This window comes from Cetorhinus maximus, chromosome 5 (genome assembly GCF_964194155.1).
Source record: "Cetorhinus maximus chromosome 5, sCetMax3.hap1.1, whole genome shotgun sequence".
Taxonomy (NCBI): Eukaryota; Metazoa; Chordata; class Chondrichthyes; order Lamniformes; family Cetorhinidae; genus Cetorhinus; species Cetorhinus maximus.
The window spans coordinates 131,560,009-131,572,488 of NC_135883.1; the positions used below are offsets into that span (position 1 = coordinate 131,560,009).

Sequence of the window (12,480 nt, forward strand, 5' to 3'; positions counted from 1 at the left end):
ATAGGTATGTGAAGAGAAAAAGATTGGTGAAGACAAATGTAGGTCCCTTACAGTCAGAAACAGGGGAATTTATAATGGGGAACAAAGAAATGGCTGACCAACTAAATACATACTTTGGTTCTGTCTTCACAAAGGAGGACACTAATAACATACCAGAAATGCTGGGGAACACAGGATTTAGTGAGATGGAGGAACTGAAAGAAATCAGGATTAGTAGGGAAATGGTGTTGGGGAAATTGATGGATTGAAGGCTGATAAATCCCCGGGGCCTGATAATCTACATCCCAGAGTACTTAAGGAAGCGGCCCTAGAAATACTGGATATATTGGTGGTCATCCTCTGAGATTCTATTGACCCTGGAACAGTTCCTACAGATTGGAGGGTAGCTAATGTAACCCCACTATTTAAAAAAGGAGGCAGAGAGAAAACAGGGAATTATAGACCAGTCAGCCTGATGTTGGTGGTGGGGAATATTCTAGAGTCTATTATAAAAGATTTAATAGCTGAGCACATGGAAAACAGTGGCAGAATCGGACAGAGTCAGCATGGATTTATGAAAGGGAAATTATGCTTGACAAATCTACTGGAATTTTTCGAGGATGTAACGAGTAGAGTTGATGAGGGGGAGCCAGTAGATGTGGTTTATTTGGACTTTCAGAAGGCTTTCGACAAAGTCCCACATAAGAGATTGGCGTGTAAAATTAAAGCGCATGGGATTGGGGGTAGTGTATTGAGATGGATAGAAAACTGGTTGGCAGACAGGAAACAAAGAATAGGAATAAACAAGTCTTTTTCCAAATGGCAGGCAGTGACTAATGGGGTACCGCAGGGATCGGTGCTGGGACCCCAGTTATTCACAATATATATTAATGATTTAGATGAGGGAATTAAATGTAATATATCCAAATTTGCAGATGACGCAAAGCTGGGTGGGAGGGTGAGCTGTGAGGAGGATGCAGAGATGCTTCAGTGTGATTTAGACAAGCTGAGTGAGTGGGCAAGTGCATGGCAGATGCAGTATAATGTGGATAAATGTGAGGTTATCCCTTTTGGTAGCAAAAATAGGAAGGCAGATTATTATCTGAATGGTTATAAATTGAGAGAGGGGAATGTGCAACAAGACCCGGGTGTCCTTGTATACCAGTTGCTGAAGGTAAGCATGCAGGTGCAACAGGCGGTAAAGAAGGCAAATGGTATGTTGGCCTTCATAGCCAGAGGATTCGAGCACAGGAACAGGGATGTCTTGCTGCAATTGTACGGGGCCTTGGTGAGACCACACCTGGAATATTGTGTGCAGTTTTTGTCTCCTTATCTGAGGAAGGATATACTTGCTGTAGAGGGAGTGCAGCGAAGGTTTACCCGACTGATTCCTGGGATGGCGGGACTGACATATGAGGAGAAATTGAGTCAATTAGGATTATATTCGCTGGAGTTCAGAAGAATGAGGGGGATCTCATAGAAACCTATAAAATCCTAACAGGACTAGACAGGGCAGATGCAGGAAGGATGTTCCCGATGGTGGGGGAGTCACAGAGGATACGGGGTGGACCATTTAGGACTGAGATGAGGAGAAATTTCTTCACCCACAGAGTGGTGAGCCTGTGGAATTTGTTACCACAGAAAGTAGTTGAGACCGAAACATTGTATGTTTTCAAGGAGGAGTTAGATATAGCTCTTGGGGGCGAAAGGGATCAAAGGGTTTGGGGAGAAAGCGGGAGCAGGCTATTGAGTTGGATGATCAGCCATGATCCTAATGAATGGCGGAGCAGGCTCGAATGGCCAAATGGCGTACTCCTGCTCCTAGTTTCTATGTCTATGTTTCTATGTAAGGTGCTGGTTAGCCACCTTCTTGAACCACTGTACTCCGTCTGGTGTAGGACACTTTAAGTGCTGTTAGGGAGGGAGTTCCAGGATTTTAACCCAGCAACAATGAAAGAACGATGATGTCGTTCCAAGTCAGGATGGTGTGTGGCTTGGAGGGGAATTTGCAGGTGGTGGTGTCCTATGCATCTGCTGCCCTTGTCCTTCTAGGTGGTAGAGGACACGGGTTTGGAAGACGCTGTTGAAAGAAGTTTGGTGAGTTGCTGCAGTGCATCTTGTAAATGGTACACACTCCTGACACACAGTGGCAGCAGTAGAGGAAATGAATGATTAAGGTAGTGAATGGGGTACAGACAAGTGGGCTGCTTTGTCCTGAATGTTGTGGAGCCTCTTGAGTGTTGCACTGGAGCTGCACTCATCCAGGCAAGTAGGGAGTATTCCATCAGACTCCTTATTTGTTCCTTGTAGATAATGGACAGGCTTTGGGGAGTCAGGAGGTGAGTTACTTGCCGCAGGATTCCTAGCCTCTGTCCTGCTGTTGTAGCCACAGTATTTATATGGCTAGTCTAGTCTAATTAAGTTTCTGGTCAATACTAACCCCCAGGATGTTTATAGCGAGGGATTCAGCGATGGTAATGCTGTTGAACATCAAGGGGAGATGGCTAGATTCACTCTTGTTGGAGATGGCTCTTGCCTGCACTTATGTGGCGTGAATGTTACTTGCCACTTATCGACCCAATCTGAGGTTACAGGCTGTGGTTGAATACAATTCTGGTGCTACTGATGGCCCACAGTGCCTCATGGATGCCCAGTTTTGAGCTGCTGGATCTGTTCGAAATCTCTCCCATTTAGCACAGTGGGTATGCCAGGCAACACGATGGGGAATATCCTCAATGTGAAGATCGAACTTTATCTCCATAAGATAGGTAATTCCTATCAATACTGACATGGATCTGCGACAGGTAGATTGTTACAGGTGAAGACGAGGTCATGCACTTACTGTAGATTTAATATTTCAGTGGTGTAGTTTTAAGTTAAAAGTTTTATTAGCTTGGGCAAAAGCTGTCTGGCCATGTAATGTGGTTACTTTTACATAGACCTGCACATCCCCTTCCCACCACCACCCAAATCCCCACAACACCTCAAACTCTCATGTAAGGTAATGGGCAGAATTTAAAGTAATGACCTGGGTTCAGCCCACCGTTTGGAGAACCATTGGGAAACCTGCATCGCTTCTGGATTGGCCAGCAACAGGTTTTCACCAGGATTCACTGTCCGAGGGCGAAATCCCACCTGCTGAGAGCTGCCGGTCAGTCAGAGGCCTGTAGCTCACCATTGTCGACAACGCTACCGGGAGCAATGGTTACTTCCTGTAACACACCCAGGGAGAGGCCTAGGTTCGCTGAGGGACCCAGGCCACAGTTAGTGAGGCCAGGTTGGGGATCACGGGGAGGGGGTCAAGGAAAGGTGGGGAGGGCAGGGGTGTTGGAGGCAAGGGCAGGACTGTGGCTTTCAGTGCCACCCACTGCCTGATGTCGGTTCCCTCGATCAGGCACAAAGTGACTTTGAAAGAGGAACCGCTCCCTCCAGAGAGGCATAGGAAAGCCGTACCACTCACATGTAACCCCTGAGCTACCATTAAATTTCTGTCAATTGGCCCAATAATGAGCCTAGTGATAACCCGCCACAAGCAGGCGTATTTCCCCCACGGGTCTGTTCCCAAGTCCAACTTAAACACCGGAGGTTTCCCTGTTGCCGGGAGACAGGCAAGTGGCCTTTCTCGCGATTAAATAAGTCTGGCCGCCATGTGTCCTGCCATGACGGGCTGCATAAAATCCAGCCCAATGTTTAATTTGGAACACAACCATGAGCAAAAAGAAATACAAAATGGGAACAGGGCAACTTGAATGTCAGTGTAGGATTCAGTTACATAACTTGCTTTGTTTCAGCACTTTGTCACTGGCTGCAAAGAGTCTGCTTGGGGGATGAGTCTTTGAAATCATGCAGGACCTCAGTCACATAAAGAGACGGAAGACACTGTGGGTGTTCTCTTTAGAACAGAGGTGGTTAGAGGGAAATTTCACTCATGGAGGTTTTTATAGAATAAATAAGGAATGGTTGTTTCCTACAGCTGAAGAATCAATAACCAGAGGTCATAGATTTAACGTAATTGGAAAACAAACCAGAGGTGAGACTAGCAGAATTTTTTTAATGAACTGAGTTGTTAAGAAATGGAACATACTGCCTCAAAGGTGGAGGAAGCAGATTCAAAAATAACTTTCAAATGGGAACTGGATGATTGCTTGAAAGGAAAGATTTACAGGGCTAGGCGGAAAGGGTAGGAGAGTGGTACTAATTGGTACAAACACAATGAGGCAAATGCCCTCCCTCTGTGCTGTATCATTCTATGATTGTATAATTGTAGGATCATGGAGCAACCTGCATTACAGATCCCTAGATTCTATTCTACTTAGCAGCAAAGTGAACTCCAAGTACAATGCCTAATTGTGAACGATCCTGACTCTAGCATCATCTCAATATCACTTAACAAGCAGCGATAAAGTTTTATGATTAATTTTAATATTGTTAGTACTGTTATGATCCAAGCTGATGTTACTACTGGACAAGTCAGATCCCAGAGTGAAATCTGGCTTGATTGATCCTAACTGCTTCTTTAGAAACTGTGGAGGAAAGTTACTGAACAAATTCACAGGAGTCTGCTGATGAACTTTTAACACAAAGAATAAAATATTTATTAAAACAAGAAAAATGAACTATATTACACAAGATGAAAAGTTTGGAAAGATCTCAATATAAATAGAATAAAATGATTCAATTTCCCAATATTCCTTTACCCATCAATATCTTTACGGACACATAAACCAGTGAAAGGTTACCACTAGCTTGACACAAAGGCTCCTTGCTTGTAACTGGCACACGTGCAAATGATCTCCTTCCAATGGAGTTTTGAGCATTCACTCGATGCTACTCACCAACTCATATCTCTCCCCGAGATGCCCAAAACTGCTCTTTAAACTCACTGATTCAGTTGCCACACCGCTAAACTGATCACGTTACCGAGTCTTATAACTGACTATTCCGTTAACTACTGTCCCACTAGCCTTATAATTTTCTCTTCCTTGAGAGCTGACAATCCTTGTCTTCACTTTCTGACCCCTCACTGAACTCTTCCATGGGCAGGATTTTTAGCTTGGCATGCGGGCGTGTGCCCGACCCGCTCGAGCATAAAATAGCGCGTGATGACGTCGGGCAAGCGTCCCAATGTCATCGCGCGCTCGCACGATGTTTCGGTCGGCGGACGCGTGCAAAAGTCAGAAGCGCACTCGCTGACAATTAAGAGGGCAAGTAAGCTCATTAAAGTTCCAATTGACTCTGATTTTTCGCGATCCGTCCAACCTTACGGTTGTGGACGGGTGAACCTGCCAGGCGGATTTTGCCTTTCTGATGAAACTTCATCCAAGGACGGGGTGAGGTGTCTGTTATTGAATAAAACGTATAAAAATGTTTGGACAGGATTTTCATCATCTGTATGTTCAGGTGACTGATTCTGATGTGTAGACACTTTTTTACTGGATTTTAGAGTCTTTGTTTAATGCTTTTAAATTCTTCAGCTCCCTGAGGCAGTTCTCTGCCTTCAGGGAGCTTTCATTCCGCGCTACCCTGTGCCGCGCTTACGTCAGTGCCCGCCCTCCTCCTGCCGCCCCCCCCCACCCCACCCCGGCAGTGCTGAGCATTTCAGCCCGCATTTCACACTGGCTGGCCGTTAATTGGCCAGGCCAGCATGAAATCATGGTCGGGGGCCGATCGCACGTGCCCACCGAACTAAAAATCCTGCCCCATGTCTTTTTTCTGTGTCTCTGTGTCACTTGACCGCTGTCGCTGGTCAACAGCCCAGTTTTTCCACTTTATGGTTTTGTTCCCCGAAATCACTGAACTTCGAACCCCTTTTTAACCCCTCTCTTTAACTTCAGGGGTTGCAAAACCTCAATAAAAATGTTTATATATTTTACACCCAAAAGACTGACCTTTCAGCCACAGGTCCACCCAAACCTCGAGGCATCAAGACTCATAAAAAACCCCGAATGAAACTGGAACCACCTTTCCTTTCTTAACACAAAAATACATATATATTCAACATAAGAATTATACATTGTTCCTAACAATACTGTCTATTTCTATTGATTTTTAAATGTATGTAACACCATTGGAGAAACGGACTGGAATGCTGTCTTAAGCTTAAATGAAGTTGACTAATTCTTGTCCTTTTCTCTATGTGACAAAATATATAGTGGTGTAACAGAAAGTTATATTCTAAAATAAAAACAAAGTACTGCGGATGCTGGAAATCTGAATTATAAACAGAAAGCAGGTCTGGCAGTGTATGTGGAGAGAGAAAAACAGAGCGTTTTGAGTTGAATCTGACTATTCTATAGACCTGCTGAATATTTCAAGCACTTTCTGTGTTTATTTTACATTCTGAAGACTTGTTGCTCCAGAGAAGTATGGTTGATCATAGCACGTACTTGAAAAAAGGAAATCAATAGCTTTCTCTCTCCACTTCTTTTTCTGCATAATGACGCTGGAAGTGCACAAAAATTGTCAGTGTTTGAAAAAGGAAGGGACCTGAAATTTTGGGATTGAATCATTCTTGAAAATGGAGGAATGTTCGGAATGTTTGGCAATCTTTCCCTTTCGAATGCTGTGCAGTTCCAGCAGTTTCTGTTTTTATTTCAGATTCCCAGTGCTGCTGCTTTGCCTTTTCAGTTCCATTGTTTTGATTGTAAGGAGCAAATGATCTCCATACTTGTGACATCCAGTGCTAGGCCATCTCATTCTGCATCACTGGTTAGAGCATGCAAACCAGTCCTTTACTGACATATCTGGCATAAATAGAATGATACCTGTGATACAGATGGGAATCAGTATCAACAGAGATGCAATCATTCCTTTAGCACACTTCAGTGGTCATATCCTTTCAACATGGAAAAAAAAAACCAAAGGATATGTAGATGCTTCCGATCAAGTAAGGGAGGAGCGGACACCTTTATTAAAGATGCTTATTTTTTCTGATAAATCCATTTCCAGCTGTATTAATGCAACTTTACCAGGCAACCAATCTTAGATACATCAAGGAATATTTTTAAATTGAAAGATAAAAAGAGAAATAATTGCATTCTATAAAGCTGCCTGATTCCACTGGTTCATTGAAGATTTTACTTTTGGGGTTATGCATATGAATTTTAGCAGGAACTTGAAGCTTTACCTAACTAGTATAATATCACCGCAGTTTGCATGCAATTTCTCAATTGCACTCCTTAAACTTTATTATTTGTAACTGCATCAGAGACTCACTCCTTAATGGTATGGAGTACCTTAGTGACTGAATACAAATCAGACTTCCACTGCTTTTAGCACCTGATTGACCAGCCTGCTGTTATTTTTAACGTGATGTGTTCTAATTTTATTCAAGTCATAAAATTTAATCTCCAATGCATTGTACTGTAGATTTCTCATAATTATGTGGGCAACTGCCACAGCTTGACCTGCCCATTCATTTCTTTCTCAGGCTTTGTCGATGGGAATGATGACTGAATATTATCATTACATTTTCACCACCTTGGTAAGCAGTTGAACAATTTATTGTTATTTTATGATATGTAAGGATGTTGCTCATGGATGAACAGCTGACTTGTTTGTACCTTATTCTCCTTCAATGCCCCAAGTTAATGCATTGGTTAAGTGCCTGTCAGGAGCCTGGATAACACCGTTTTGGCCTCTTATGCTGCACATTGAGTTAAAGATTATATTTGTATTGTCCAGACGTAACTCATTCTTTCTTAGTCAATCAAAACTGAAATTCCTTACCTGCCTTCACTTTACCTTCCTCCCAGAATCTACAGGCTTTTAAAGCCCACATTTTGTGTCACTTAACCATTTGCCTCATCTGCTGCCCTACTCTTTTGAACCTGGCTGATGTTTTCCCCTTCATTGAGGTTTCTTAGTCTAGAAACAGCACAGCTTCATCCATAGTGTGCAACTGAGGGCTTTTTCCAAAAATTTGACATTTACATTGTAAAAAATGTTACACCCCTCAACAGTGCCAGATTTAACATTGAATTAATTGTTTATTGACAGTAAAACTGCACCAGATTAGAATCATATATGCAAGATAGCGTAGCATTCATCACCCTTAGTTAGAGGCACAATGGCATTTATGGACAGGGATGCTGCAATGGTCAGCATATTCCGTTGACCAGAGTCCTATACTGCACAAACTTTTTGAAGATTCTTAATTCAGAATATACAACAACTTGTGTTGATACCAGAAAATTTCTTTCAGGACATCTTTGCCCTGGACTTGGAGCCCTATCGCTACAGTGGAGTGAACATGACAGGGTTCCAGATTCTCAACACTGAGAACAGCCAAGTCGCCTCCATAATCGAAAAATGGTCAATGGAAAGATTACAAGCACCCCCCAAACCAGGCTCGGGTTTGCTGGACGGGTTTATGACGGTATGAAGAAAGATTATAAAAGGCCCTGCAGGCCATCACATTGCAAAATGTCAGAGTTTTATTCAAGCTGAAAAATGATGTAACTATAATATGAAACTATATTCGCAGTCCTATCATAAATGTCAACTGACAGAAGGGGAAAATAGTATTTTTTTAGGTGGCTTTATACTGTGTGAAGTAAACTTCACGGATTCCATAAACCAGATTTCATTGATCTCCTAAGTTATAGCAGTTGGAAAGCTGATATAAGTTTCCTTTATCTTTCACAAGTAATTTGTTGGTTTTATCTTTTCTGAGTACATAAATGAAGTACAAGATAAGGTCAGACAGCTATTGAAGGTTTTCTTTCTAATGTGTTAGCTTTGTGATAATGATATCCAATTATATTTTGAATATTAAATGTTTTAATTCCCTCCCCTTTGCTTAGTAGATGATTCTTTACCATGGGAAATCTTCCAGGCTCAACTGCAGTGGGAAGCTTGGTGGGTGGGGAAAACATAGATTACAACTGCAAATAAGTGGCATGCACCTAGCAAGGTTGATTTCTTCCTGGACATTGAAGTGAGCAGTTGCTGCTTTGTCCTTCTTGGGGATCACTCAGAAATGTCAGCCTCTTGATTGAGATCGGGTGCTGGAAGTTCACGCTGCACGAAGGCTGGACAGGAGAGGCAGGATCAGCAGGGAAGGGTGGAACAGAGCTTGGACATTGCAGGCAGGCTAAGCAGGGAGCAGAGGCCCCCGGGCAAGGGAGGTAGGGTCAGTGGGAAGGGTGGGAGGGCTGTCTGGCAAGGGAAGCCAGCCTGTCTTGGGCTTGTTTAGGAGAGTAAGAATGTTGCGCATGTCGTGGTCCATCAAGGTCTGGAGCTGACGTACATCGTGTGCTGATTGGCATCTACTGCTTTCCGAGGCAGGGATGAAGGGAGGGAGGGGGGGAGTAAGGGAAGGAGGTGGATGCCTCCAAGCGTCATGGGTAGTGGATAACAGCTGAGGCCTGGCTCCAAACGTCCATCCTCCAGGTTAAAAGGTCATGGCTGACAAGGGCTTATGTGGTATGTCTTTCTATGATGCCAAGGCAATGGTCTCGTTACAGAGTCTTGAGGATAATGGAAGCAAGCTGAATAGTGTCCGAGGGAGGGCTCACACAAATACCTGTCATTACCCTGGTCAATGCACAATGTCTCCAAGCACAATTAGGTATGAATGGGAAGAACACTTATCTCTGGTCCTCCAGGATGTCCTTCACCTGGAAGGGGTGGTCTGGACGGAAGCCAGGCACAAGGCTTAGCATTGGCTTTGAGGCTTAGAGATGGACCCTAAAAGCAAAGAATTTGTTCACTGGACGGATCACTGCAACTTGTTTACAGATCCACTGTGGCATAGATAATGCAGGCTCCAGGCAACTCTGCCTTTCTACTGGCTTTCGTCCAGATGGGGAGGAAGCAGCGCGGGTTAGCCCATCGCCAGGATGACCAATGGCCTGAGCAGCAGGAAGCAGTAGGGTCTCAGGATGCTAGTGACCAGGGGTCAGTACGAAGGCAAGCATTGGCCCGAACTCGGGTATTTCGTATATCAGTGGCTAACTACAGATGAGCAAAAGGAAATGCCGGAGACACCTTAGGATGTCCCAGAATGTGGTTGCTTACATATGCCAGCTTATCCATGAAGACCTGTGTCCATAAGGACTTAGATGCAATCCCGTACTGGTGGCATTAAACTTCTTTCCCAGTGGCTCCTTCTAGGGCTCCACTTGGGACCTGTGCAGCCTTTCCCAGTCAATGATACACAAGTGCATTCATGTGGTGACAGATGCCCTCTTCAGGAGACCATAGCAATTTGTCAAATTCCGCTTGGATCCCGAGAACTATGCACCCAGAGTATTAGGGTTTGCAGCAATTGCATGATTCCCACAAGTGGCAAGGGGTGATTGACAGCACAGATGTGGCGTTGAGAGCTCCCTGGCATTAGCAAGTCACATTGAACATGCAGCTATATGTGAACACACCAGACAAATCCTGCATGTTTGTGCTCGCTTCCCAGGGAACTCTCACGTTGCCTACACCCTGACCCATTCCCAGGTGCCACAAATTTTTGAAGGACCTTGACGATTGCAGGGCTGGCTCCTTGGGGACAAGAGATACCACTAGAAGGCCTGACTGATGACACGTGTTCGCCATCCGCAGAGTACTGCCAAGGAGAGCTACAATGTCGCACACCCCCCCAACAAGGGCTACCAGTGAGCAGAGAACGTGCTTCCTATAGATGAGGTTTAGATATTTGGTCTGTTCAGGTAGGGCTCTCCAATGCTCCCCTCAGAGAGTGTCCCAGATCATCCTTGTCTGTCTCACCCTTTACAAACTCGCGCAACAAATGGGGGGATGTGTTGGCTTGAGAGACATGGAGCAACAAGATGTCTCCTCCATCAATGAGGACAGGGAAGTGGGTGGTGATGATGAGGGCCAGTATGTCATGGAGGCAGATGCATTAGCCTTTGCAAGGGTACGACGCAGCAGACAGACCCGTGACAATCTAATAGCTAACAGATTCCAGGCAGAGTAAGCTGTAGCTACTTATCCTTTGCTGTTTGGTTTCTGTCCTCTGCTGGCTGGCATGCCGTAGCTCCTTTTTTGTGACCCACATTATATTTGCTCTCATATACCTTGATTTATGACTGCTGAATTAAATTGCTGTACTTAATGTAACCCCGCTGGTGGTTTGCATGTGCCAAACTGTGCTGATATACAGGCCTTTTGCACCCAAAGTGCATATCAGAACCTGCACAGCACTCCGTTCTCCTGTGACCTCAGGCATCTGTAAATAGAAATGAAATTTTCCCCATGCCCTTACAAAGTCTGTATGCATGGCGTAATGAAAGCAACATGAAATCTTACCTCAGCAGAGATGCACTCGTTTCACTCTCACACCTGCAGAGAGCTCTTTCAGGTAGAACCAGAAACATGGGTGCACAGGGAAGAACAACATGATTAGACCATTTGGCCCCTCCAGATTGCTTCTTCATGCACGTTGATCAGGGAAGTTCTTGTAACTGGTCTCCAATCGCCACTTGCCCAAAGTAACCCCATATCCCTTGACATCTTTATCATCCCAAAAAGTATCAAAGTAACTTAGGAGTCCACTCAATGACAGTGCCTCAATGCACTTTGGAGTGTTGAGGACCAAGCACTCATGACCCTCCAATTGCAAAGCGTCCTACAAATCTGAGTCCTAGATGGCCTTAGTATCACTGCAAGGCTGTGATCCGCCATCCTGGATGCCCCAGCCAGGTTAAACATCTTTCCTGCATGAACCCTGCAGAGCCCTGTAAGAGCTCTTGATGCTTCACATAGCATCTCAGTGCTCTGCATGGTCCAGCACACAGGCCCATTCTATTCACTCTCAGCGCATGGGATAATACCCCAGTCCTTTAATGAAGTCCAGTGCACTTTGGTCACAATCCCTTTATGTGAGGTAAGGCCAACTTGCCTGTGGCCTCCTTACTTGCAGCCTTCACCTGCATGTTAGCTCAATATTACAATTGAGCAAGGTCAGCCAGGAACAATTGGATGTGCACACCCCATCATTCTCCTAACATCTAGGGCAGCCTCTGGTTTTCCATTGTTCAGACTACAGTGGAGAGCTTCACTCTTTTAACCCTCAAACTGCATCTGCAGTGTTCCTTGCCACCCACATAGCCTGTTTAACTCCCCTTGAGAACTCTTTACATCCACCCACACCTCACATCAGGGCAACAGCAGCAGGAGATGCAGTGGCTTCACTGCACACTCTGCGCAGGCATCATTCTCATCTGGTGAGCTATAAGTAATGGATTGCATAATGCATGCCCAGGCTGCACGCTGATAAATGATGGCCAGTGCTTAAGCATCTTCATGTCGGAATATTCAGTAATCGCAATTCAAATGAGAGAAGTGACTCTATAGGAGGACATTATCAGACTCTGATGGGGGAAACAAGCTCCACGCCCTTAAATGCTTGCGACCACTGACTGACACAACTAGCAACAAGATGAGAATCCAGGACACTTTCAAAAAATGCAAGTGAACATATTCTTAAAAGTAGCAAACCTATGTACAATGGTTGTACACCCATGCCACCCGTGTGCCTTAAAA

At 44.6% G+C, this 12,480-nt stretch overlaps 1 protein-coding gene across 1 annotated transcript in view; it reads left to right on the top strand.

Annotated features, from left to right (window-relative positions):
• Positions 1-12,480, top strand: part of grik2 (glutamate receptor, ionotropic, kainate 2) — a 538,314-nt gene that overhangs the window by 256,611 nt on the left and 269,223 nt on the right. Inside the window, exons 5-6 of the mRNA XM_078542488.1 lie at positions 7,409-7,462; positions 8,183-8,356. Coding sequence (XP_078398614.1) covers positions 7,409-7,462; positions 8,183-8,356 — 228 coding nt within the window. The remainder of the gene's footprint in view (positions 1-7,408; positions 7,463-8,182; positions 8,357-12,480) is intronic.